The sequence below is a fragment of the Anopheles ziemanni genome, chromosome 3 (assembly GCF_943734765.1).
Source record: "Anopheles ziemanni chromosome 3, idAnoZiCoDA_A2_x.2, whole genome shotgun sequence".
Classification (NCBI taxonomy): Eukaryota; Metazoa; Arthropoda; class Insecta; order Diptera; family Culicidae; genus Anopheles; species Anopheles ziemanni.
The window spans coordinates 18,606,461-18,633,463 of NC_080706.1; the positions used below are offsets into that span (position 1 = coordinate 18,606,461).

The following is a 27,003-nucleotide window of genomic DNA, read 5'->3' on the forward strand; positions in this document are numbered from 1 at the left end:
GATACCAACGCCGTACACTTTGTTCCATTTCTTACGGTCGGGATTGACTCGTATATTGAAGTAATGATTTTCGTTCTTGCTTTTACACAAATGGAACCACGTTTTTATACTTTACTATCCCCCCAAACCCCCAACATCCCCGTCCGGGTTAGGTAGAACAGGAGCAGCAGCTGGTAGTTGGTTAGGTGTTTCCAATTGCTTCGCGACGTACATCCCACTCGATGGGGAGACAGTTAGCAGGAGCAAAAGATCGGATTTCGTTTTACTTCGTTTCATTGTTTCTCATCCGTCGACTGATTGTAATGTAAGGAAGTGAGTGTGTGTGATTTAAATGTCCGAAGATAAAGACAAGAAAATAATAGGAAAAAAAACAATATAAAAATAAAAGAAACAAAATCATACCTAAAACAAAGTTTTGCAACTGTTTTTAAATTTTTAATCGAAAGAAACTAGGGAAGGAATATGCTTTTTAGCCCAATTTATGACAGTCCATCAGTTGGCCTATTGTTGATACTAAACACAAAAAGATACGGTTGAACTTAAATACGGTATTTTAACGTTCTGTTCACGACTTGTTGAAGGAGTTGGCATATGTGACACGTACTGGAGGCTTCCTTGAGTTGAAACATTCGGATGTCTACAAAAATGGAACCGATTTCTTAAATAAGAATTTCCACCATTCTTTATGTTAGTAATTATATCACGACTGTTTGCTTATTTATTTCTCGCTGCCATAGGATGCAGGAAGGGGGAATGGTAGGTAAGCGGTACATAATGTTGCTTCTTTGCTTTCGGTCGATTTACAATTGCTTCTCAATCGTTCACTGACTACACGGATTAAGTATGGGTGATTTTCTGCATGAAACACACCTGCTTTAATATCATCCTAAGATAGACAAATTATAAAAAAACAATGTTCACGATCAAAGTTGCACTCCGAAACCGAACACAATTGCTATCGAAACTTACACCTTACGTGGACAAAGTGTTCGCCTTTCCTTTCTATAATAATTATCTACCTTCGAAAACGAATGAAATTTTTACTCACAGTAAACCTTAAACAAGCAGTTAATAAATAGTACAGCAACATAAATTCAAATAAATAGGAAAGGTCAAACACTGCCGCCTTGCACCTCCGGTTGCGGATAGCATTGCTGTTTCAAGGCTTAATAGTAGCTTATCGTAGGCCAAGAAGCGTAAAAAGCCGATTTCTAAATAACTTGCATGTCTTATTTTACACAACGGAGTGAACAGAGAATCAGTTCTTCGAGCACAAACACGTACCCCCGGGAGCCACTTAAACCTTCACGTTCTGCCGAAACGCCGCCGAAAGCTCGTTGGAAGGAAAGGTGGCAAAGTCGGCCTTCGCCGCTCTGTGCGGTTTCCGCTGGAGGTACTCGTGCATGATGTCGCACGCGAGCTGCTCCGCTTTGGCGCGGATTTGTGTCTGCTCGCGCTTCTTCAGGTTCTCCTGGTCGAGGATCGACTTGGAGACGCTACCGTGCACGGTGCGCGTGGCCGGCAGTTCCGCTCCCTTTACCAGCGACATTATGAGATCGTGCTTGACGCGCGTCACCTCCTGCTCGAGCTGTTGGATGCGATCGTCCCGCGGTTGCGGTACGTGCAGTGGCTCCATACCGGCCAGGATCTTTCGGTACTCGGTCGCCTGCACTTTCAACCGTTCGGCTCGCTCGTCCTTGAAGGCGCGCTTGAGCAGCGACAGCTCCTGTGCGATGTACGGCGAGTTGGCCGAGATGTCCAGGGCAGTGGTCGTCTTGAGGTCGACCTTGCGCGAGCTGAACGTCTTCAGTTTGTCGCGCAGGCTGCTCTTTTCGCTCTCGAGCGAATCGATGTCGCTTTGCAGGTGGTCCATCGTTTCTTCGAACTCTTTCTCTTTTCTAGAAGACGATAATAAAAAAGGCATAAGTAAACAATTCCACTCCAAGACCCGAATGGGAAAGCATTTCCACGTACTGTTTCAATTTGGCGCACACTTCGTCGTACGCCTTCTGCAGGCGCGTCGTGTTCGTCTCGTGATCCTGCTGCAGCACGGACAGCTTCTTCTCGGCCAGATCCTTCCGTATCTGCATCTCCGACAGCTCGTTCTGCTTCAGTTTGGCCGCCAGCTTCAGCTGCCGGATCTCGGCCTCCCGGTTCTCGAGCGTCGCCGTGAGCGTCTTCGTCTCTTCCAGCTGCTTCTTGACGGCCTGCGCCCGCAGGATGATCGGGGCGACCGGTTTCTCTTCCGGTTTGGCTGCGTTCGTTGCGGAGATAATTTCGTACTCGTGATCCAGCAGGTACTGGGCCAGCTGACCCATGTCGGTGCTGGCCGCACTGAGCACCGTGCGGATGTTCTGCGACGGGCCGAGATCGTCCTGCTCGTACACCTTCTCGCAGCCGTTCGAGAGAATCTCCCACAGCTTGTCGTGCGGCACGGACGTTTCCGTCTCCGGGTCGAGCGTTACCAGCTGGAGACACTGGCGGGCCGCGTAGAACAGTACGCCCATCACCTTGTTCAGGGCTTCGGCGGTGCGCTTCAGGTTGCGCAACGTGTTCATCGAGAGGTTACACTTAGTGATCGCGATGTCCTGCGGAAGGCGTCGTTTGACCAGTTTCAGCTGCTGCCGTACGTTTTCCACGTTCTGCAGGATGTACTGAAGCAGTAGCCCGGAGTCACTCGTTTCATCACCGGGCTATAAGAAGGAATGTGGTAAATCAAGTTAAACGGTAAAAGTATTACATTTTCAAACTCAACGATGTTCGAACGATCGCTGTGTCTCGTTGCCTTCTCACTTACCTTGATCAACATCTTGACGATGTTGGAATCGTTTGCGATCGAATCGCAGGCCGCCCCAATCGAAGCGGTACAATCGCGGACGATTTGCGTTTCGTTTACAAGATCCTCGCCAGTCAGCAGAACCACGTACATCGCGTTGAAGAAGGTGACACACTTCTCCAGGTCTGCGGAAATAATAGAAAGGCGTATAAATTAAGTATTATCTCAATTGAAAAGGACAACATGGCAGAGTGGCTTTAGTTTTGATAAATCTTAAGGTATGTTGGAATGGTTTAATTGGAGGAGTTAATAAATCAAATCAGTGATAAAATGAAAATTTTGTCTTTTTTGTTATTTAATCGACATTCACCGAAGAGTTACAGCGTTTTACATCTCACCTAGCAACCCCGGCAGTGTACGTAGAACATCAAAAATGCTAGCCTACTGTAAAGTATTTGATGTTAAATCGTCAAACCTCCAAATGGCAACACAAACGGGTAAGTGGACAATTCGTCGCTTTCTAGGATCTACCAAAATGATAGTTGTCGCATGCATGTTTGTAGTAGTGATGGAACGTTTGACGATTCAACATCAAATAATTAACAGTAGGCTAGCATTTCTGATGTTCTACGTACACTGCCGGGGTTGCTAGGTGAGATGTAAAACGCTGTAATACTTCAGAGTACTTCAAGGATAGCTTGGATACGGGAACCGAATGGAATATGTAACTTACTGTCGGTGGAAGAGTTTTCGTCCAGCTGATTCGCCTTCAGCAGATCGACGATCTCATCCACCATCTTCTCTTGCGCCTGCATTTCCGGCAGCGTTGCACCGATCTTGAGCAAAGTGTCCGCCTTGCAGCCCGTCATACTGTACAGGAACTGGTGCATGATGCTCTGTAGGTTGTGCACATGGTGGAGTAGCCGCGAGCGGAACCCAAACTGAGCCACCTCGTGGCCGCTTAGGATGGCCGGTCGATCCAGCTGCGGTACGTTCGAAAACCTTTCCCGTGCCTGACTTACGATGATGCCGGCCTTGAAAACGATTCGCGAGACGAGCAGGATCACAAGGATTGCGTCGTGATCGCCACCGCGCGCCATGAACACATCCGGCATGAAGGCGGACAGATAGCGCACGTGCTCGTTCGCTTGCGTCAGCTCGATCTGGCGCAGCTGCAGGTCGATGGCGCGCGTGAATGCCTTCGATTCGGCGAACATTTGCTTGAAGTCGATCGCCTCGGTGATGAGGGCCGTATCCTTGGCCTGCTGTTGCTGCTGCTGCTTGCTTGATTCCTGGTTCAGCCGGTCGCGCAGCTCCTGACACTGTTCGGTGAGCCGTTGGACTAGCTCGCGGAATTTAAGGATCGTCTGATCACGATCCACGATCGTCTCGAGGACAGCATCCTTTTCGCGCAACGCTTCCCGTTTGGCGGCGTGTGCCAGGTCTAGCTCTTCGCGCATATCCATCTCGAGCTCGTGGTTGCTTTCGACCAGCTGCTCGTGCACTTCCTCGAGCGCCTCCAGCTCGGCCACTTCTTCTTGGAGCGCTTTTACCTTGTCTTCCAGCTCCATCTTTTTCTCGGCCAACTGCTCCACCATTTCCTCGGCCCCGAGTGCCGCATCGACCTGCTCCTGGAGGTCGCTCAGCTGCGCCTCCAGCTCGTCAATCTTGGCCGAGAATTTCTCCTTCGTGCGTTGCAGTTCGGCCACCTCGGACTTTTTCGTGTCGAGCTCCTTTTCGAGCTTCTGAATTTCGTGCTTCTCGTGTGCGGACAGATCACGCAAGCGCACGAGCGTCTCGCGCAGTCGGGCATTCTGCTGCTCCAGCTGCTTGAACTCGTACGTCGAGGCTACCGCATCGCCAACAATCGCACCACCACCACCACCGCCGCCGCTCGTAATCGTTCCACCCGAGCCTACCTTCTCTTGCATCTCCGCCTTGAGAATCTCCAGGTCGAGCGTCAGCTCTTCGATGCGCTCCTTGGCCGTCTCAAGCTCGAGCGCGAGCGTGTCCGCCTTCTCCTCGGCCATCTCTTTGTCGAGCGTGATCAGCTCCACGTTTTCCGACAGCTCGGCCATCTCCTCGCTGTGCAGATCGCGCGCCTCGAGCGCATCCTTTGCCTCCTGCTTGGCCCGCTGCAGCTCGCGCTGGAGCAACGAGTGGGCTTCCATGATTTTGCTCTTGAACTCCACCAGCTGCTCGTACTGCGTCTTCATCTTGTCGAACTCGCGCAGCCGCTCGCGATCCTCCGCCCGCCGCTGCTTCAACGTTTCGAGCTTTTCGGCCAGATCGGCGTTCTGCTTGCGCACCTCCTCGAGCTCCTGCTGCAGCTGCAGGATGTGGATGCGATCCTCGGTGGAGGACGCACCCGGGGCCGGCGTCGGTGCCGGTGAGGGCGAGGTTAGCGACTGGCCCGGGGTGAACTGGGGCTTGAGTGTTTCGACGAATCCGGTCTCGACGAACGAGGCACGCTTGGAGGTTTGCAGCGATTCCGGTGGGCTCATGTGCGATCGATGGAGCGGCTCGTTACGATCGGGTTTCACCATGGTCGGTATCGAGGAGACCGGGGTGGGGATGGACGACTGGCCCGTTGCCGCCCGTTCGCTTCCGGGTGAGGTAAGCTGCGTCTTCGATCCGAGCGAGCTGGTGCTCCGGTTCAGTGACATCCGCGAGCTGAAAAAGTGGTTCATTGTGGATAGATTATCAAGCTGATTCATACATTTTGTTTCGTAAAAAAGGAAAACATTGCGATCAAGAAAAAACGTGCTGTTTTACAGTAGTATTTATTGGTGAAAACCAATATTCAAGCGGTGGCACGACAGTGGAGCGAAACTGTATATGGATGGTGCAGACATGAGGACTACAAAACCTACGAAGATGCTGGAAAAGGCAAGAGTGGTGGACCATACGAAGTCGTAAGCGAAGAGCCAACAGAATGAATTAGCCAAGGCAAAACACAGAATTAAAGGAGGAAAAACAAAGGACACCAAATGAGATGCCACGCGATAGATTGTTCATTTTCATCGAGCACACAGGGAACAGTTAATTTCGTTCGAAAAGTTTCTTTCGCGTAGTATCCATAAGACATTGTGAATCATGCTAAAATAACCGGTTGAAACATAAAGGTGTGGTGTTCTCTATACACAAACATGTTGCGTCACAGGCAGAAAATATAACACAAAACATTCAAACAGTATCGATAGGAAATGGACGGTAGAAAGTAACCTGGATGTTGACAATGTCATGGTCATGGAGGCTCGCTTCGTTTGCGGTTGCTTGACCGGCGACTTCCGGCGCACTCTGTTGATCGTGGGTAGGCAACAAGTAGGAATGTGGAGTAGGACATCGGAGGGAAGGGATGCACGGGGCGGGTGGGTGGATGGTAAAATTAGGGTAACATCGGGATCATGATGCAGATCGTTGCGTTGCATTTTTCCGGTTAACCCACCGGAATGATGAACACATGATGATATGTTGAATAAGCAGTTTGGTTAGTAGATTTGACGGCAAGGTATCCAACAGGACAAGGCGGAGTCGTGAAAAAGATTGAAGGGATGTATTATGTTTATAACGGATGATAATGGAAAGATTCGGAAAAGGTAGAGAAGGAAGTATTAGAAGTTGAAATAGAGAAAGAGAAAGAAAGAAAGATAGTGAATATATGTATTTTATAATTTCAATGAATGATCTAACTGGCTACAGCTATAAGGGCAAATGAACTAACGGAATGGAAACTAAAACACAAAAGTAAAATAAGATGCTAGATTTAAAACACAACTAAAACCTATCAAACGGAAGAAAGAAATAAAAAAATCTTTCAGATATTACTTAAAAACTAAAGAAGAGACCAACATTGGCAATAAGACTATACTTTTACTGTTCATGATACAAACACGATCGCTCTCGATCTGTCTAATAAAAATTAAAGATACTTTTTCACTTACGCTGTCGGCTTGGCGGTAAACGCTTGCGTCGACCCTGGCATTGAGGCCAGCGACCGAACGGACCCCGCGCTATTACCGGTGGAGACGAAAAAGCAATTACCAATGAAAGATGAACAAACAATATGTTAGAGAACTACATGATTATGCTGAGGTTATAGAAGAGGATCAATGGATCGGCATAAATTATGTGAAGTATTTCATTGGAGATTATAAAGTAGGCGTCGGTGATGGATGAGTAAGTAAGTTGTACCCTTTGCGATGGAATGGTTTAACGAAAAGTAGCTAAACAACTGCACAAACTTTCGATTTTCTCAATCGAAAAATACATTATTATTTTTTTTTAATTTTAATGATAAGATTTGTCTAATTTATCTAAACACCATAACTATCCAGCAAACATCTAATCCAATCGACAATAAAAATACGTGCGATACGCTCCTTCTTATTTCTTATAGGTGAAAGTAAAGGACATGTAGGCACTATTATCAGTGATAAGTTGAACTAAAAGCGATCAAGTTTTGGGACTTTCAACAGCACGAAAGGAACAATTAAACTAACGGAAGGCTATTGCGCGAGTGTTGTGATGATAAAATGACAGGACTCTATGCAAATGGAATGCCACCAACGGGTGGCAGATTAGTGAGATCTTTTTTTCCGGCTGGAAACCTTGCGCTCTTGGTGATAGATGTTCTTGGTTAGACACTTACGTTACTCTGCCAGTTGCACGCTTAGCACTAGCGGGTACAAATAACAGACAAGGGTGTTACGGGAGTTTGTGGTCGGAAGAGAAAGACGGAAGAGATAGATAGATAGATGGTACAGTAGATGGTACGAAGGATGGTTACGGAATGGATACAGTTTGGAGTGAAGGATGGGTACGTGTGACTGGATGTGGTTCGTTTTTCCTCCCTGACTGAATGGGAACCGTCCGGCGGATCAGAATCTTACTAACCTGCTCAAGCGCGAACGGGGTTTTTCTTCCGGTGTCTGTGCATCCTCCAGCGGGTTGCCAGCATCGTCAATAAAGACGAGCTGCGTTGGCCGCACAAACATGCCATAGTTTTCCTCGCACTGAAACAGGTAAAAGAAAAACAATGTTACTTAATCCTTTCACTCAGTTTTCGGTGGTTGTGTTACCGAAAAGTATTGGTGGCCCTTTATCGAACCATTGTTTTTGCCCTTTGCTTCGTCCAGTATTACTCCGACCCACTTGCCCACGGCAAATGAGGTCATCCCGACGTAGGCGATGGTGCCTCGCACATCCTTCCCGGACAGGTCAACCCGCTGGCCAATTTTGAGGTACTTTTCAGCCATTCTTCGCCTTGCTGCTGTTCACCGCGACGATGGTTGTTGTTGTTGTTGTGTCCGCCCCTCGGGAATGGGGTTGTTGGTTCTTTTACTACTTTCTCTGTGGAGCAGCGTTGATGTCATCAGCACCCCGATTTGATCATCGTTTCGGCAGTATCGGAATGGATAATCCCTTACCTGCTATTTGTGCGATGGACCACTATTGTTTAGACTGTTCCTTCTACTGTTTTTTAAGCGGATAATATTCTGTATTGCACTTAAAAATCACAAGTTAACTTTATTTTCATTTTGCACTGCGATCTGTGTATTGCTGTCGAGGGGTTCCGACTTGCACCTGTCATATTCGTACAGTTCCTGATATCCGACTGATGAGCTCAGTTCCTATACATGGAGTCACCGCAACTTTTGGAAAGAATCTAATATTTTCTTTGATCGTTGCAAGCAAATTTTGCAGTAAAATGAATTATTATTTCTCAGAAAGCGTAATAGTCAAGGTTGACAATCAATAAATGTTATTTTGTTAAGTAAAAAAGGCGCTGATAAAATTGTATCATATACCATCACTAGCCTTTTGACAGCCGATTGCAATTTTGACATTTCAACTTCAGGATGTTCGTGCAGTTTAAAACCGCGTTCGTTAAAACTGCTCGACAACCAACCACCTGTGGAAATGGAACGCACGTGTTCACCTAGTTGCAGTGCAGAATTTTTTGTATTTCAAAATGAGTTATTAAATGATTAAAACAAATAAGTTATTTTTAAATTATAGGATTAAATTATTTTAGAATTGAAGACAGAGTACGAGTCATTTACAGAATTCTCACAACAACTGGTAGTAAACCATCGGAAAATCACAAAACCCAAAACTTGCTGTTAACAGGATCAGAACCCTCAGATATATGAACATGAATGAATTTAATTAATTTAATTTCAGTTTGAATCTTCGTACATATGAATGTACTGGCAGACTTTTCTACGCTAAGCAACTTTAGGGAAATGAACAGTTTAAATTCAAATGCCAGCCAACACTTGCTTCATGTGGAGCAGAAGGCATGGGTGAGTTGAGGATCTGCTGTACCCATATATGCTTGTTGATTACAAGAACTTTTTTTAAGTTCAGTTTTTCAAATCGGTAACATTTATATTGATTTTACCCTTGCTATTGAGGTCAATCAAGATCTGGGTCAATTTTAAGGGTGTACCATGAGATAACAATATTTCAGCGGCCTTGTGGTCACAAAATCGTTGAATACGTCAATATTCGAAGTACAATATAATTTTTGGTTCCGTTCAGAAATGAGTACGTAGAAACCATCGTTGCCATAACATAACCGATGATATTCCATTTCTAGTGTGACGAATCCGCAGAACCATGACTGTTGGGGAAATTGGAAACGATTAAAATGAAACGGCTCATTGCGCGTTATATTCAGTATGGGAAATTCGAAGGAAAACATAGAATTATTTGGAGGCCTTATCATAAGCGCATATCAAATATTAAGATTATGTTTAAAGTACATTTTCATAATTTGTATAACCAACATGTTTCAATTCAAACCATTTCTGGACACCATAGGAGATATCTTTTATGTTGTAGACCACGCGCATGCCAAAGATGTAATGCTGTAAAAAAGCGAACGGAAGACGCCGAACGAGAACGGAACGAGCACAAGACATACCGAAAACGCAACAACTAATGAATGAATGAGTTGCGAGAAAGGCGCGTCTTCGCCGTCGAGACGCCGCAGATATGTTCGCGAAACGGCGGGAGTTCGTCCACATCGATTTCCTCTTTGTTTTCTGTCCTACCACCTACCGTCCCAACTGCCTGACGATGCCACAATTTATAAAAGACGATCACCTGGGCGCCAAACGAGTTAGTCGTTTGATGAACACGTTCCGCGAAGCTTGCGCACGCTTTCCAGAGGGAAACGAAAGAAGGATTAACATAGCGTCGTTGTGTGATACGTACATTGCCTCGGGGGGCCCCCGTGAAGGACTCGGTCGAGATAAACCAGCGGTAATCTGCGAATCCGCTTCTCTGCTCGTTCGAGTTCTATATGTTGTTGGTTATTGTTGACTGGCAGTGATTTAGTTCTTTGGTTAACAGCCCATCGACCGGATAGGCTCCACATCGTAGCTTACGAGCATGTGGCATTTCAAAGATTCTAAGCTTTCATCGATTTGGTTGATAGTTGTGACGGTGGTTACGTTTCGTGTCGCGAGTGCTCAGTTCTACAGCCTCAGCTTCGGTACGGACGAAAGCTATGTGACACCCGTCCAGTCGGGACCTAGTGGCCCCCTCCAACAACCCCCGCAGCCGCAGCAGCATCAAGCAATCCGCCAGAAGGTAACCGCGCTCGATGCGATGATCGACAAAACGAACCACCTTGGGTTCCGAGTGCTCCATCAGCACTCCAAAGGGAACAAGAACAACATTGCCTTCTCCCCGTGTGCCCTCGGCAGCACCTTGGTTGCGCTTTACGAGGGAGCCTCCGGTAGGAGTGCGGCAGAACTGCACGAACAGCTGGTGGTACCATATGATAAGGACGTTCTGCGTGAAGGATATCGGGATATACACCGCAGGCTGCGGAGCTATTTTTACCAGAAGGAGAATCTTCTCAATGGGCTTAGCTTAAGCAGTGAAAATATAACCATAAGGTAAGCGTGCGAACTTACGACGGATGATGGTAATTTGGAAATTCATACGTTTCCAAGGTTACAGTTGGGTTATATGGCGGTTGCAACATCGAACGAAAAGTTCGAGGTTACTATGATTCAAACGTGATTGAATTAAGCTAGTCGCGGTTCGAAACCAGGCTTCTGCGATGAAGGTTTCTTTAAAATCCCTTTTTATTACACAGACCCGAGTACGAAACGGTCCTAAAATTTTACGGCTACGATTTGGAGAACATTCCGGAAATGCGAATGCAAACCACGACGACGCCTTTACCTGCCTCGACGACGGTGGGCTTGGAGACGGAAGATACGACCGTAGACTCAACCACAGATGGGGCATTAGCAACCAATACAACGGCATCGATGGACACGACAACGACTGCGTCGGTTGAAACCACCACGGCTGGTATGGACGATGAAACCACCACGGAAGCCGTAGAGGGTTCCGGAGATACCACCGACAACGAAAGCCCTGACGCCAGCACGGTAGCACCGACCGAGGAAACGTCGACAACGGAAGAAAGCACAACCGAGTCGGAAACAACCGGAGAGACGACATCCGAGGTCCCGACGACGGTCGAGGGGGAGGCGACCGAGGCGACCGGCGATGAAGCCGGTGGCGAAAAGCGTCGCCGAAACCTTCGCAAGCGTGGCCAACGTCGCGGGAACCCGGACTCACCGCAGCGCAGGCGCTCGTTGCGCCTGAAGCGCCAACCGGAAGAGATCGACATCATTAGCCATCAGCGGTTTTTGCAGAATTTTCTTCTCCAGGACGTGACTACGGAGGCACCGTCGCTGCACGCTACCGCTTCGTTCCTGCACGGGTTGGGCAGCTCGTTCGTGTCGCAGTCGGACTCGTACCGCCTGCTGGACGATACGATCGAGCACAAGTTTTACCTTCCCGACTCGGAGTTTGTCCGGGTGCCGTACAAGGTGTACAATACGATCCTGAAGTACGCCTACATCGAGCGGCTGCAGTCGACCGTCATCGAGCTCGAGCTGGACTCCGAGCACTACAAGTTGCTGCTCATCCTGCCCGACTACGAGTTTGGGCACGGCAATGTGCTGAAGCTGCTTCAGATCGGCGAGAACGTACCGAACCTGCGCGACATTACGAGCCAGATGAGCCCGACCTGGGTGAAGACAATCGTGCCGAAGTTTAACCTCAAGGGCAACATTATCCTAACGAGCGATCTGCAGAATGTACGCGAACTAGCCGTAGCCTTTTTCCAGGACGAAATTCACAAGATTAATTACCTTTCTATTTTTACAGCTCGGTATTAACGACATCTTTGAACCATCGTGGGCCAATTTTTCACTGATGACCGAAGACCCGACGGTATATGCGAAACACATTGAGCAGTCGATCAACATCAACATCCGGACGCACTCGTTGCAGCAGCTCAAACGTAAGTATTATGCAATCCCAATTCCCCCAGTGCACCAGCAGAAGGTTCGCACGCGAGCATTATGTTTCTGCATGACCGGGGGCTCTAATTGATCCACCCGGCCCACTGCTTCCGGATTTTGCGATTGCAGCATTGTTTTATCTTCGGTGTCATTGGGGGACTTCGATTACGCGTCCCCTCTCTCTCTCCCTCAAATCCGTAGGCTTCACATCCCTGTACACGAAACCGATCGAGCTGGCAGTCAACTATCCGTTTCTGTTCTGCATTCTGGACAACGAGCTGGATCTGGCGCTGATGGTTGGCCGGATACTGAACCCACTCAACTCACGCATTCACTGAACGGCCTCCGAAATTTCCACCGTACACACACACACACACACACCTTCGACCGAGCAGCATAGAAAAAAAGCACCTAGTGCTTCATTGATTCCATTGTGTTTTGTAATAAAGTTTGACAACGTGTACTAAACATGTTTTCGGGATGTTTCAGTTTTCATGAACGATTCTTCTTGAATTGTTGAATCTACATAGGTGGTTTTTTTTTATTACCTTATTGCACTAGTGTTTGCTAGCCTTTTTTCCTCGCTTTGCTCTACAAAAGCATCGGCATCCACTTACATTACATCTACTGGGAAAGCAACTAAGTTACTTTTCTATACAGGACACACACGATCACTTCGCTATGTTTGATAAAAAAAAGGATAATAGTTACACTTTTTAATACATACTTGTACGATCGACAACAACGAACAAAACCTCCTATCGTGACGATTGAGAACATGATTTGTGTTTAGAAAGCACTAATCACCATAGGGGTAGAGGCGCACCCATTGGAGTCCTTTAAAAAAGGTTTGTTTTTGGAAATGTTCGGGCATGTGTTTTTTTTTAATAGAGTGCCTTTTTTTAAGCCTCGTTGTGATCCGCAGTGTTTGATTTTGTTCTGTTTCGTGCGTGCGTGTGACTTTGTTCACTCTACTGGAAGACTTGTTTGCTTCTAAGTATATTCACTTGTGTGTACCTCTTTGATCACGCTGTCTCTTCATTCGTGCGCTCATCATATGCAATAGTTTGCATGTATTAATGGCTTTTCATTTTCTTTTTTTTCTAATTAAGTCCCACATGCTATAAGGATCTCCATCTGATCCATTTGAACATTAGTTGAGCAAAACTCCCGGGAAAGATTTTTGGGTAGAGAGTTCTTCGGTGGACGTCTGGTTAGAACGAACTAGCGTCCTGTTTGGTCATTGTCGGTGGAATGACGACACTGCTCGAGTGTTGTCTCGTGGCGTCGATCTGTAATCCCGGGAGGAATAGAATAGAAACGACACAAAGACACGCAATTAGTCGACTGCCGGTGGGTAAGGAGCGGTTCACTTGCAGCCCTCCAAGGAGGTCATACGCACATCGCCACCATTCTCGATCAAGCGCGCCATCCGTTGCTTCATGGCGCGTGCAACCGGAGGCGAGAACAGGTCCGTGTTGAGGTAAATCTGCTGCTCGTCCAGATAGATGCGCTCGGTGCCCGCCGCTCCACGCCACCGAAGCAAAAGACTTGTACCGTACCCTACGGTAAACGTGACGAGGTAACCGAGCACACTGAACCACATGTACGATAGCCGGTAGAGATAGAAGTAATCGGAATCGGGCCGTACGTCCGCTGCCCGTTGAGCCATCGCTAGTGGGACACTGGTCTGATTGAAGCCTCCAAATTCCGAACAGTCGTCGACGGAAAATTCGAGCGTTTTCAGGGGTGGTCGTGGCTGCCCGAAACCTACCCACAGGGAAAACGCCAGTCCCGTGAGAAGTCCCGTTATAACACCCTGTGGTGGGGAAAAAGAAAGCAAAAAATAGCCCGATAAGATAATTGTGCGATCGATCGATATCATCACTTACCCGTTGATTGGCACGTGTGGTGAACATTCCCATAGAGAAGAGGGCAAACAGTGGGCCCCCGACAACGCCGAAGATCGTGAGCGAAGCCTGCAGCACACCGCCCATATTTTGCGCGAGAAACGCGACCGCAATACAGATCAACCCGTACACGAACGCCATCACCTTGCTCGGGAAGCTGGACTGTAGGTCCGGGAGCGGTTTATTCTTCACCTTAAGGTACAACGGTTTCAGGTAGTCCTCGAGTGTAACCGCGGCCAGTGAGTTCAGAGCAGCCGAGACGGTCGAAAGGCTGGCGGAGAAAATACCGGACACGAACAGCCCGGGCAAACCGGGCAAGTCGCCCATGGCATCGACCACGAAGAGAGGCATCGTTTGGTCGCGCACCTTGATACGGCCCTGCTGCAGTGGGTCGCACGTACGGTAGAAGTAGTAGATCGCTAGCCCACTGAAGGACGTGCTGAGGCTCAGCAGCGACAGGATTGGCCAGTTTAGCCAGAGCGCCTTCTGGGCCGACTTGAGATCCTTGACCGTTTTAAGCCGTTGCACCTGTGTCTGGTTGACGGCGTATAGGGAGAGGTACGTGAACATGCCACCGATCGTCAGTGACCACCAGGTGTGGCGGGTCGTTGGATTAGGATCGAAACTATCGGGGAAAGGGTGGATGGAAAGAAGTAAAATTTAAATAGTTTGTTAAGTATAAACTACTTACTGTTGAGTAGTACTTAGAGAAAAACAGTAAGAGTTGCGAGTTAGTTCGAAATATGATTATTACAGAACCAAATAATCAATGTACATTTTTAAGGTAAAACGATCGACGCACCCACAATCTAAGTAGGCTTAGATTGAGAGGTACATCGCTCGCAGAGTTCAAGTGTTACTTGGATTTCATTATAAATAGCCCCTTCACGGTCTTCAAATTGAGAGAAAATGGTTCAAACAATTTTCACACTGTTTTTTTACAACTGTTGTATATTCTAGGGTCTAAAACAGAAGAATCAATATTTTCTCAAAAAATTTAAAAATTTATCAGTTAGATAATACTGGGGAACTGACCTAGCAAGTATGATCGTATTTTTGGTTATTTCATCTGGTTTTTTGAAATATGGTTCATTTGCATCGATTAGTATCATATTAAGGGGTGTGAAGGTGTTTAGTAACGATTCTTAATGTTATAGATAAAAAAGATTCTTTTGGATGATTAGAGTTGTCAAAATAGTTCCATTTTGTTTGACAATTAAGTCCCATTCTTATCTTCCCTCGGGAGATTAAAAAGGTTTGATTTGCTTTGGTCATTGCTTACTTCCAAATCTCCAGCCGGCCACCCTCGGATGCCGCGTCCCAGATCGGACCGAGACCACCGGCCTTAACTGCGGCGCAAATAATGACCGCGTAGATGGCAGCAAACATAAGCACCGACTGGAACACGTCGGTAAACAGGACCGCCTTCATGCCGCCGATCGTTGAGTAGAACGTGCAGATGCCACCGATCGCCAGGATCGAGTACGCCTGGTCGAGCCCCGTGACTGCCTGCAGGGCGAGGGCGGGCGCGTACACCGCAATGCCCATGTACAGGATCATCTGCAGCGTGTAGGCGAGCGATGCGGCCAGGCGGGTCTTTTTGCCGAAGCGCTTCTCTAAATACTGCGGGAACGGAAAGAAGAATGGCAGAATGTAAGTTATGTTGCTTCTGTGAATACACATTGGCCATTGGCGCCCTACCTCGTACGCACTGCACGCCTGCAGGCGGAAAAATACTGGCAGGAAGAGGTAGGCCGCGATCGGGGTCGCGAGCCCATAGGAAAGGTTAATGGACACGAACTGGGTACCGAATTGGTAGTTTTCGTTCGAGACGCCCAGCAGCGTGACGGCGGACATGAAGCTGGCCATCAAGCTAAACGAAACCGGCCAAATGGACATGTTACGATCTGCCAGTAGGTATTCCTGGATTGGTAGAAGGAGAGGGAAAGAAAGAGAGAAAAAGAAAAGGGTTTGAGTAACAGACCATGATGATGATAAACATTGGGTAGTTGCGCGCAGGCCCTTTTTGGCTCCGGGGTGCTGGTTTTGTTTCACGCCAACGGTCCAAAGTCCAGTGGAAAATCGTACGAGTTTCGGCACGACGGTGGCGTGACTTCCGACGAACTGGTCATTCGTAGCGCAGGTGCTGGTAATAATTTGCTTACTGCCATGTTTGCGGACCAAACGTCGGCACATTCCGATCGATTTACAAATTTGCGCAACCGGGCCTTTTGGATTGTTCCGAAGTGAAAGGAGCATTTTATTGTTCGGTCTTTTCAATCTCTTCCTCTGCGAGAGCTCATCTACATAAACTAACGGGTTTCGATGTTCGCCGGTCGAAAACACCGGCCATCAAATCCGGCGGAGCTTCTCTAGGTCTAGGTTAACCAGGTTCATCGCTCTCGTTTCGTTGTGAGCTTCTTTTTTCGGGCGGCCGCCATCGATACGTACCGTTGTCGTTTTCTGCTTACCACCGGAGAACCGATAGTAAACACCGATGCCGGCCGAAACGATCAGCATCGCGATGAAGACGACGTAGTCCCACAGGCCAAACGAGGATGCCATGATGAGGGTGACAGGTTTTGCCTGGATGTGTAGATTAAAACTGCAACGAAAAAGAATGTCAATAACATCGATTCGAATTTATTTGGCTTTAAGAAATCAAGTTAAATAGTGGTACAAAATAAAATGGAAAAGGGAAACCCGTTAAGTTGCTCTGACAGCAAAGAGTAAGTTTTTGATGACTGCCCATCGCGGAAGATGATTGGATCTCTTCGAGAGATATTTAATTTATGATCAAGCGCTGCGAAGTGTCATGAGACTCTTCAGAATTTTGGGTCCACTTCAAAAAATGGTGTCAGTCTGTCGTTTCTTTAATTCCTAACACTTGAACAGTAAAGCGTGATTATCTGCCTTCTTAATGTCACTACAATGTATCAACATTCTTCATGGGTAGATGATAAAGTTAAGAGTTGAAATAATTACTCCAACACAATATCAACCTTAAATTGAATAAAGTTAAGGATCCAAGGGATGGTCCGGCGACAATTAAAGTATACTATTAAAGGTTGCCAGAGTACCCGTGCACAAATCTTTAACTAATCTGCACTTCAAATCACACCCGGGGCAGCAATTGGTGGTGTAATAAACCCGATAAGCAAAGATTGTACCATTTGCTTTGCAACGGGTCGTAAACGTGGTCACTTGCGCGAGAGTCATTAGTGACACAATCTGGTAATGTTTTACCGTTGGTTCAAACCTTTCTGTTCTAGTACCATCGAACCACTCAAACAATTACACGAACGGATCAGCTGATCGCCCTGCCTTCTTGTCGTGTGCAAGCAATTGTGCCTTTCTGCGAATGGTGTGCGAAATGCAATCCGTCGGAAACATGTCTTCTCTACCACACCAATGGGTGTTGTTGTTTTTTTAAGCATCCTACGCTATCATCTTTCGTGTCGTGTTTCTTCTCCTCATCACCCTTTTCTCGCATCGGAACAGAAATTTGAATGACTGCAATTAAAGGCAATTAACGGCCGAAGAAGACGCAGGGGAGAGTGGTTCGAAAGCGTCTTAGTCGGTTGCGGTTGTGAAACATATGATAAAAGGATGGTCACGGTGGCAACCACTTCATTGGCCCAATTATACGGCGTTCACTAGTCGTTTGAATGACTTGGCCACCTAAAAAGGGAGGGCTATCTGAAGAAAACCGTTTCAAGCAAAGGTTTCCATATCTCGACTATTTTTCGTCGATGGAAAGCAGGATTGTTTTTCAAACTCAACTGACAGCCCGTGGTAGCTATCTTCAATCGATCACACGCCGGATGGATGATGCTACCTCGTTGCCTTGCTTGAGGGTTGCAACAATGTAACAACCTTTGAATTGTCACCCTTCTATCTCTCCCTACTCCAGGAAAATCCATCCGGAATGATAATTGGTTCACGCGTTGTAAAATAATTAACCATGCGGCGTTGTCCTAAAGCGGTTGATAAGATTCGAGTTCCGAAGCTGAAGATGAGCATCTGCGTATCTTTTGCATTGTTATTACATATTGCAGCGCAATCTTGTGGGTTCCTTCCAACGGCCATGTGGTCGCATGTGGTGTGTTAGATGTTGAACCGACACTGATAAGCCGATTCAGAACAGCCATCCATCTCTGTTTGCAACCAAGACGGGATGTGGTTTTACGGGTCCAGCCAGGAAGACGCGGTAGATATCCAAAGATACTAAGGATAAGACTAGACACACATAAGACATTGGGATTGTATTTTGTTTCGTGCGTGGTTTGCAAAATGTTACGTATTTGTTCCTGGATTGGTGCCAAGTTTGCATACGGTAAGTAATTATTAGACTTTCCTGACAGCATTGAACGGTTCGGGCCGAGTAGCTCCGAGATGGCGTACGGTGTAAGATTATTTGCGCACTATTTTACGGGACAAAGTTGCAATGACTAGACAAAACTACAATTATTTTTTTATGCACTCGAAGTGACTCTATGGACATGCTCATTAATCTTTCGCTTTACTGATCAACTGAGATCATCAGTTGAATAACAATAACATTTAGGGGCAGATTGTGCCATTATCGCAAATCTAACGCTGGACAATGTTGCGGTGCAAAACGAAAGGTGTACGTAACGGAATGAACGAAACGATTGACGTATGTGTCCATTGAGAAGATGTGCTTATCACAAAGACCTTGTCGACGTATTTATCAAGTACAAACCCGGAAATTACCATGCGTCGAAACGGAAGTTTAAGGTTTCCCAACCATTGGTTCCAAATTTTACCGATTGTTGTGCCTGTTCATTATTTTCAGAGGTTTATGATAGAGATCCTTGTTCTTTTCTCCTTGTAGAAAGACTTCCGTTTCAATATTCACAATTTAAATCTCGTTATGCCTCCCATGTGTCGTGTTAAATGATTCACTTTTACGGCATCTTCTTCCCAACCAGGGCGATCGTCGTTCTGCCGCTTATTTTGGCACACTTTCCCACGGCTATGGTACGACGTGTGGTCCCGGATCGTTTAGATCTGCACACCACCAGCAACCGTGCAAATTTTCCTACCTTACGACAGTTTGGCATGTGTTTTTTGCTGGTGTTGCTAAAATTTCGGTAGCGTTCGCATTCCGTTGGCTTCGCATTTCGCGTTTGCTACCCACCTAGAGTTTCGTTGAGTCTTGTTTATACTCTTCGACCCGTAGAACAACAAGCGCCATCATGGGTATCCCCTGCCATTGCCAGATCGCGTTTTGCAACAATGTTGTAGAGAAGCGTGCTGGTTTCAGAGTATCTTCTGATTTTTTTTCGTTCACTGGCGGAATGTATAAATTACTGTCAAAATATTTCAGTAACCATCGTTACGGAGTAGGGGATTGGGGTGGTTCAGGTCAGACCTGTCGTAATCCACATAAAGAGGATAATTTTCACAGACTGGATGCAAGATTGTCTGTAAAGATATGATGTCTCGTAATGTTTGTAGATACATCAATTTTAAAAGAAGTATCTATAATTGTCTTCGCTATCAATGCGCTTCTACAACTTACTTAAAAGTACCAATAAGTTTGCCAAGTCGAATCCTGGTTGTCTTGCAGCTGTAAGAACGAAAGCCTATTTCATCATATTTGAAGCCTGTTTACATAGGTTTGATGAAACCCTTTTATTCCCCTCACCCGTGTCGCTTATCGTAAACTGAACGTAATGCGACCTTGAAATACGCATGCCCACTAGTAACAACAGCAAAAGCAATTCACAAGTTGGTGAGTAAATTTGACAGTTTGTAGGGGAAAGTGGGGTAAAAGGCAACGGTATGTTTTGAGCTGAAATAAATTAAGTAATGTAATGTGTTTATGAACATATCTAGTGCATTCATTGTGGATTTTAGTATTATTACTATTATCTGTTTTAATGATCTCAACATTAAAAAAGGCAAAAACGTACAGTGCTTAGATTGGGGCATGATGTTCCCTCCCAGGTGAATCAAGCCGCCCTAGCTTTCAAAATATAAACAATGGGGCATGATGCACCACCAAAACAAGAGCAATTCAAAGTTGAGCGCACGGTGTCTCCATTATCAAAGAATTGTTGATTTAAGTATGTCTTACATTGACCATGTGTTGTAAGTTTCATATAAACGAACATTTATTAGGCCCCATAACTGTCAACGGAGTAAAAACCTAAAGGGTCTTCGAAAATCTTATTTAAAAAAAGGATAGGTTTTAAGTTATTTTTCATATTTTTCGTTCATGACCAAAAAGCACTTTAGGAATCCAAATATTTGGAATGTTTTAAATCTATAAAGTGGAAAAAACAAGTTTTTCATTCAAGGGGGCCATGTTGCCCCACGTTACCTTACATCCGTTGTTGAGCATGGTCGTGACGAAAGAAACCGCATGGTCTTGGAAGAAGTGTACATAACGGCATCGTTTCCCCACGTTTCCCCTTTTTTCCTCAACTGTTCTATGTAATGACGTCACGTGTCTTGTACGGGGGCGCCAATCAACACGGTACAACAACAATAGCAACCATACTTACTGGACTGATTTTGGCTGATTGATTATTCATCGAGGAAACGATACCGCACTGATGGTGTTTATCTACACGCAAATTTGCCGACGCTGGCCAAGTTATATAAGAAGGCACAGCCAAAGGTAACAAACAATTAAACCTCTTCCTTCGTTTGGACCATTGCACTTGCACTGGAAAACACTAAATCACACCAATTTCCACTTTCGCTGGTTGTGTGACCTTTGGACGGTCTGACCGACGATCGCGAATATAAACAGAACCAACGCACAACGTAGGGATACGGTGCCCTTCAAGGCGCCTTGGACCCCGCCGATAATCCCATGGTGATGCACTTTTTGTTTTTGCCTGCTTCTATCCTATACCACTCTATCACTAAGCGAACTGATAAACGCTCGCTTATCACAAATCGAGCGAATGGATCTGAATGGAAATAGTTATACTAAAGCGATTTAGTAGTTAACACTTTCACGAATGCCGTCGGAGGGCGGGTTGAAACGATGGCGACGATGTAACTAATCAAATGTACAGCGCGTCGCGAATGTGGAATAATGTTGCGATTAAACTTAACAAACTGTATGCAACTGCTTCCGCCGCACAGCTGGTTCGCGTGACTGCGCCGTCCGAATAGAAAACAACATTCAGGCTCGCGTCTGACAGAACCTTCACGGTCGGCAGACAGTTTGCAACTGAGAGTTGTCAGACCAGCTAGTGGTGAAAACCAAAGTGGATCAACAGATGAGGTGGGTTCATCCCAAATTTTTCATTAGAAAAATAAAGGAAATTTTTCACAATCGTTCTTAGTTTTGTTTATGTATTCAATTGTTCGGTATTTGTTATTTTGTAAAAGTTGTTGTTATTTTCAATAGTAAGGAAAATGCTATTTATTTCGTGTTCAACTACTTTTAGTAAAGTTAACTACAGTACAGCTATCTTAGCAATAAGGGTAACTATTAAATTAGTTTGAGCAACTTAATAACGCATCGCAACGATTGATGTGCACTTTTATTGGTAAACAAAACTAAAACCAATTGTCAAAAATCAATATCAATATAGCTGCTACGACGAGGATTTTGAGCTCACCTTTCTCAAAATTTTGAGCTAACGTTGTTAAAAACTGCTACCGAGTACCTAGTTACTTTTGCTAGGTATACCGGTGAAAAATAGTAACTGAATACACAAAACATAAACGCCTAGTTAATTTAGTACTTTTTAAGCATCCAGCTAACTTGGAGGGAAATTGCTTCAGGTTTATCTGCAATTACAGCAAAAAACATAACACAATTTAGTTACTTTTCCATTGAACGATGCAAAACAAAACCCGGGTGTGCGGTAGTAGACAGTAGGGTTAAAAGTACCGACTGTATAAAGCTCTACGGCTTTACGTCGCTAGGATGACAAAGGTTATCCACGTGGAGTACTATACATTTTCAAAATTTGAATTAAAGAAATTGCAACAGGTATTGTGAACCACGTTTACATGCAGTAACATAAATGTGTTGGCATAAAAGGGTCTTTTAATTGCAGAACTGACCTACTGTAAATTATGTTTTCAATGTAGCTTCTTCAAATTATCGAAGATAAAAACTTGTTCTGATGTCGTGGCGAACAGGCAAGAATTCCGGGAACAATCGTTTTGGAACACCTTAGTAAAACTTAACAAAATGTGCTGCTCAATCAAAACGGTTATATCAGTAGACAGTTTTATTGAAACTTCTTAATACAGAAAAAACCCGTTCAACCTCTACACATAGCATCCATGAATTCCAGGCCATCGGTTTTAGAGCAATCCGAATAAATTGCTCATTGTGCGCGGTTTGGCAATACGCTTGCTTTCATCGACACGTTTTATAAGATCATATTTTGCCAGAAAGTCTGCATATTCCATAACGTGATCGTACAGTTCATCTAAAAGCATGAAATAAATATGTCAAAGGTAAATAAGTAGCCCTTAATTAATAATACTCCCGTACCTCTAAGCACCTTCCGGGGCTTAGCATTTCCACCATAATCGGCCGGAAGCAGTCGCTGGGGAATGTCGTTAAACATGAGGTCGATGTTGGTATGAAGATGGAAGATTTCCAGTAGCTCCTTCTTCATAAAAGGTCGGATCATGGCCATAATGCGATCGATGAACGGCACCAAGTTGACCAGGTAAAGCCCCTTCAGTCGCACGGGTAGACACTCCTGGACGTAGTACAGCAGATCCTTGAGAGTGAAAATGCCCAGCTTTGGCAGATGGCTCAAATGAATACCGTTCATGTCAATGATGAGGATTGATCCATTGATGCATCCTTCCTCCCAGAGGGTCACATCAATGAACATTCCCGCTCTAGAAAGAAGGTATCGTTGATTTCGAGCGTTAAGTAAATATGAGGCCACCTTGGGAGAGGGCTGGATACTTACAACGTCAAGATGGAGCTCAGGGAGAACTTACTGGCGTCCGGGTCAACAATTTTTGCCATCATAACTCGGTAGCCTTCAGTTGTCAAGTCCGGCAGCATGATGAAGTCACTTGAAAAGATGCCTCGAAACGTTAACAAACGATAATCTAGCCGAAAGACTAAAAAAGACTTACAGCACCCCCATAGCAGTTTGTATAGCAGGTTTTTCCAAGTCCCGATTACCAAACAGATTCTTGCAGCTCGTGCGGAAGGTGTAGTAGTTCTCGATGGTGCTTTGAGCCGCTTCCATGTCGTAGTAATTTGAGTGCAGAAACAGCATCAACTCCGGCTCGGTGATCGGAGGCAGATGGGGTTGGGTGTTGGCCCAATCGCCCAATCTCTGAACATCCGACGCTCGCAGTTGACCATCGTATTTCCGGTATTGCTCCTCGACACTGGCAAACTGGACGGATTTCATGCTCACAGGAGTTGCTGCAATCGCGGGTGATCTTCGGAACGGAACTAAACTACTTGTTTTAAAGCGTGTGCCCAGAACTGGACGGGTACGACTTAAATGACAGAGGAACATTGGGGGGCAATGACGGCATCATGTTTTATAAAAACTCAAAGTGTGGAACAAGATAATTCATTGCATTAAACCTTTGAGTGCCGCGATGACTTAAAATGTAACTCTCATATTCTCCGATTGTTTGATGCTTGAAATTTTAAAACAATTGGATTGGGAAGTACTCTTTAAACTATGTTGTGTTATTTTAATTTTTTAATTATTTTTAACAATCGTCAGTGCCACTGTGAGGGATGAAAACTGGATGGCTACACACAGGTATAACATTTAAACCAGTGTTTTTATCTTTTGGCAATTATTCTAATCCTCGCGGCACAATTAACGTGACCTGTGCGATCGTTAAACGGTGCGTCACTGTTGGTTGAGTGAGGCCACGGCCATTCGGCTTTATGCTTAGAGGACAAACCGATATGCCTGGCACACGACAATAATCTGTGTTTTATTTTACCTCAAGCCAACCTTGCGATCCATTAAAGCGATGGATGGAAGCGGGAAAAAAGAGGAAGAACAGTGTTCCAACATGACAAGCTTTTTCAAACATGGAAAAGGACAGTGCCTTTGGGAGTGTTCATATACGAATTGCCAGACGAAAAACTATCCGCGGAAACAAAAAAGGCAATGTGGCTTTTATTTTTCGGATATAAGTACGACAAGTATAATACATACGCACACTCTGTTTAAAAAGCGTTTAATGCTACTGACATATCCAACAGCATAAATGACCTCGTTTGCGCAGTTTGGTTCGTTAATTCTGCGTGACTTATGCACTTAGTATGTTTTGCATACATAACGATACGAAAAAGTATAACTAAAATAATATAGCTACAGTACAGTAGATAATCAAGTATCCAGCGTTACGATAGATGTATCTGTAAACATAATCCGATTGTCAATATCATTAGTATAAGCGCGGCGCGTTACGCATCTATAGGGAAACATACGAACAAACAAAAATTCACTCTCTTTGCCTGCCTGGTTTAGATTATTTTTTGTAAATGCTTTCTTTTTCCTTTGTTTTAACTATTGTTCTACCTTCACCGTAATACCGTTAGCATCTCCGTTTGCGGCGACGGGCAAACGCGAAAAAAGGCAAACATTTCATGATTGGTGATTTATGTACATGATGAAAGTTTTTTTTTTTTTAAAGTAGTGATGGCGGAAGACGATTGTTGGAAGATTACGAGAGAAATAAAGCGAAAAGAAAAAAAAACTTAAGGCACAAAACTTATAAGGACAAAACTATACATAATAATTGAACAACTACATGTAGATTTTAAAGATAACATAGTACGCCTTAATTGAAAACTGATTAATTGTCCTACGGGCGTATCTGTTCGTTTGTGGCATTTGTTTTTTAGCGATAGGCAGTGTAATAAATAAGATCGCAACGTTTTAGTAAGCTCTACTTAGCATTGGTTACGTACAAACTAAACACATTTTTATCTCATACTCTTGACCAGCCCAAGTCAAGTCATTCAAACTCGCTTTGTTTTCAACGCAAACCGTAAGTTGGTGCCAATGAATACGTCCCTTTTTGCCGTTTGTCGACATATCTTTAATACTCTGCTCCATTTCATTGATTAAGTCGTATTTTCATGTTATACAGATGTAAACTCAGAAATAAATATGAATTTTGTTTTCGTTAGAAATCTACTCGCGGACTGCAGGTGAATTGGTTCACCAATTTGATGCAATCAATTGAAATTTGTCCGTTGATCTATGAAGTTCCTTTATCAAAGATAGCAAATATCATCGAACGGTAAATATCAAACGCGTCCTGAATGTGAAATGAGCATCTATATCCTCAAATCACCATGGGGAACGCATAACAAATTTGCGTTGCCATGGTAATTTGAATTTACACATGCTGTTTCAGGGTTCAGAAGGCGTATAACAGTTAGCGTTGAGTGAAAGTTGCTAATGGTTAATATCGCCCCAGATTCGCGCTGCGATTGCGGTGATGATTCCTTTCTATTATAAGAAGGCAAGTTTCGTTAAACATAATATGGCAGTTTCCATGCGGGGGAAGGGAATTAGAATAATTACGTTACAAGCTACGGGTACAATCAGGCGCATGTGACGCAGTTACGCTAATGAGTGCAAATAGATTCGTTTAGTGGATTCGAGTTACTTTCAGTTTGTGCAGAGCTGCCCGTTGGCGTAAATGCTTCGTTCATAAAAAGTTTATCATCGCTGGTAAAGGGATTCGCGGTGATACTAAGCCCGATTCATTGACAGATTTGTTTGTTGATCGAGTAGAATGGAATAATTTACCCACTGCTAAATTGTTCCATTTCACTCGGAGGATGCGCACTATCCTGTCCCGCGGTGCTTTTCGAGGTCGGTGGAGTCCTGCCTCGATGAGATTCTTCTAAGGGGTGAGTTAAACATGAGATTGTAATACTAATTGCGCACCACTGTGCTTCACATAAACCTTTTTTTTTTTTAAATAATTGAATATTTTTTCGCCCATTTTTTATCGCCAATTTGAGTTTCAATGTACATTCTTGGTCGGCATGTTTTTTTTCGTTCTTTCTCCTGCGAATTTTTTTTTACATTAAAATTACTATTGAGTATTTTCGGGTTTCATAACAAGTTTTCGGTTGCAAGCCTAGGCCCTAACTGCTCGTTTCGTTCGTGTTTGTTTTGAGTTTTTTCTTGGGTTTTTCTATCCTTTTTTTTAGATTTTTTTCTTTGTTTCCCACGCACACACACACACACATGCCCACGCAGCACACATACACAAAACTGTCCGAGTCATCGCCAAAGGGAATGAACGGAGGCGACTTGTTTGGTTGTTTGGAAGCATCGAGAGAACAATTTTGTACTTTTGGCCGTTACTTTTCGATTCGGTCGGTCGCAAAGTTAGAACAAATTCTGCCTATATAATCGCAGTCGCCTATATAAATGCCAATTTAATAATCGTGACGCGTGGAAGGAGTAAAATCTTCCTGGCAGTGATACGTTAGGTAGCGTTGTTCGAACTGATCCTAGACGGTAACTTAGCGGTACCAAATGAGCGGATAGGGATGGCGGGTAGGGATAAGTGGGTTACGAATTACGACACGGTGAGAATATGAACCGTACGCATGATAGACGGAAGCCGAGTAATACCGCTTAACAATTTGAAATCACCTAACATAACTCAACATGTTTTTTTTCTTCGTTTTTTTTGGGATTATAAAACTACATACTAATCAAAGCTCCCGGGCGTTTCGTGCAGCTAGAGGTGTTGGTCCTTAAAACAGAACATAAATTCGCTGACCAATTGCCATTGTCCGCAGTTCTAGCGCCCGTCCATTCACAATTCATTTGGCACGAAGGTCGAAGAGTGTACATCCGAGCGAGGGTAAGCAGGCTTCTTGTAGGTCGGCCCAACTCGGAAGGTCATCAGTATGGCAAAAGAACCGGTTGCAAGGACGAGTATGCAAGTGTTACTACATCTGGTGCAGGTTTCCCGTTCGACCGCACAGCAAGAA

At 45.0% G+C, this 27,003-nt stretch overlaps 4 protein-coding genes across 4 annotated transcripts; 1 reads left to right on the forward strand and 3 right to left on the reverse strand.

Annotated features, from left to right (window-relative positions):
- Nucleotides 1–991: 991 nt before the first annotated feature.
- Nucleotides 992–8,246, reverse strand: LOC131289400 (dynactin subunit 1). Its single transcript, XM_058318648.1, has 7 exons — nt 8,206–8,246; nt 7,858–8,128; nt 7,673–7,791; nt 3,510–5,449; nt 2,798–2,961; nt 1,975–2,693; nt 992–1,898 (listed from the first exon to the last, which is right to left on the reverse strand). Exons 2-7 carry the CDS (start codon nt 8,032–8,034, stop codon nt 1,298–1,300), a joined length of 3,720 nt encoding a protein of 1,239 aa, XP_058174631.1. The 5' UTR covers nt 8,035–8,128; nt 8,206–8,246; the 3' UTR covers nt 992–1,297.
- Nucleotides 8,247–10,177: 1,931 nt separating this feature from the next.
- LOC131288309 (uncharacterized) lies at nt 10,178–12,455 on the forward strand. The gene is made up of 4 exons (XM_058317429.1): nt 10,178–10,689; nt 10,893–11,910; nt 11,981–12,116; nt 12,319–12,455. Exons 1-4 carry the CDS (start codon nt 10,178–10,180, stop codon nt 12,453–12,455), a joined length of 1,803 nt encoding a protein of 600 aa, XP_058173412.1.
- Nucleotides 12,456–13,056: 601 nt separating this feature from the next.
- LOC131286473 (putative sodium-dependent multivitamin transporter) lies at nt 13,057–16,592 on the reverse strand. The gene is made up of 6 exons (XM_058315433.1): nt 16,479–16,592; nt 15,729–15,950; nt 15,310–15,650; nt 14,010–14,652; nt 13,520–13,936; nt 13,057–13,409 (listed from the first exon to the last, which is right to left on the reverse strand). The coding sequence occupies exons 1-6, from the start codon at nt 16,590–16,592 to the stop codon at nt 13,332–13,334; spliced, it is 1,815 nt and encodes a 604-aa protein (XP_058171416.1). The 3' UTR covers nt 13,057–13,331.
- A 5,742-nt stretch (nt 16,593–22,334) lies between these two features.
- Nucleotides 22,335–23,416, reverse strand: LOC131284285 (alpha-tocopherol transfer protein-like). The gene is made up of 4 exons (XM_058313139.1): nt 23,133–23,416; nt 22,961–23,068; nt 22,528–22,886; nt 22,335–22,462 (listed from the first exon to the last, which is right to left on the reverse strand). The coding sequence occupies exons 1-4, from the start codon at nt 23,414–23,416 to the stop codon at nt 22,335–22,337; spliced, it is 879 nt and encodes a 292-aa protein (XP_058169122.1).
- Nucleotides 23,417–27,003: the final 3,587 nt, after the last annotated feature.

Coding starts and splice junctions, on each gene's coding strand:
- LOC131289400 (XM_058318648.1), bottom strand. CDS start 8,034: ATGGCTGAAAAGTACCTCAAAATTGGCCAGCGGGTTGACCTGTCCGGG. Junction 2,962..3,509: donor CGAAAACTCTTCCACCGACA/GTAAGTTACATA, acceptor TTATTTCCGCAG/ACCTGGAGAAGTGTGTCACC. Junction 1,899..1,974: donor GTGTGCGCCAAATTGAAACA/GTACGTGGAAAT, acceptor ATCGTCTTCTAG/AAAAGAGAAAGAGTTCGAAG.
- LOC131288309 (XM_058317429.1), top strand. CDS start 10,178: ATGTGGCATTTCAAAGATTCTAAGCTTTCATCGATTTGGTTGATAGTT. Junction 11,911..11,980: donor TAACGAGCGATCTGCAGAAT/GTACGCGAACTA, acceptor CTATTTTTACAG/CTCGGTATTAACGACATCTT. Junction 12,117..12,318: donor CTCGTTGCAGCAGCTCAAAC/GTAAGTATTATG, acceptor TCAAATCCGTAG/GCTTCACATCCCTGTACACG.
- LOC131286473 (XM_058315433.1), bottom strand. CDS start 16,592: ATGGCATCCTCGTTTGGCCTGTGGGACTACGTCGTCTTCATCGCGATG. Junction 15,651..15,728: donor AGGCGTGCAGTGCGTACGAG/GTAGGGCGCCAA, acceptor CCGTTCCCGCAG/TATTTAGAGAAGCGCTTCGG. Junction 13,410..13,519: donor TGATCGAGAATGGTGGCGAT/GTGCGTATGACC, acceptor CCGGGATTACAG/ATCGACGCCACGAGACAACA.
- LOC131284285 (XM_058313139.1), bottom strand. CDS start 23,416: ATGAAATCCGTCCAGTTTGCCAGTGTCGAGGAGCAATACCGGAAATAC. Junction 23,069..23,132: donor CAAACTGCTATGGGGGTGCT/GTAAGTCTTTTT, acceptor CATCTTTTCAAG/TGACTTCATCATGCTGCCGG. Junction 22,463..22,527: donor GCCCCGGAAGGTGCTTAGAG/GTACGGGAGTAT, acceptor TCATGCTTTTAG/ATGAACTGTACGATCACGTT.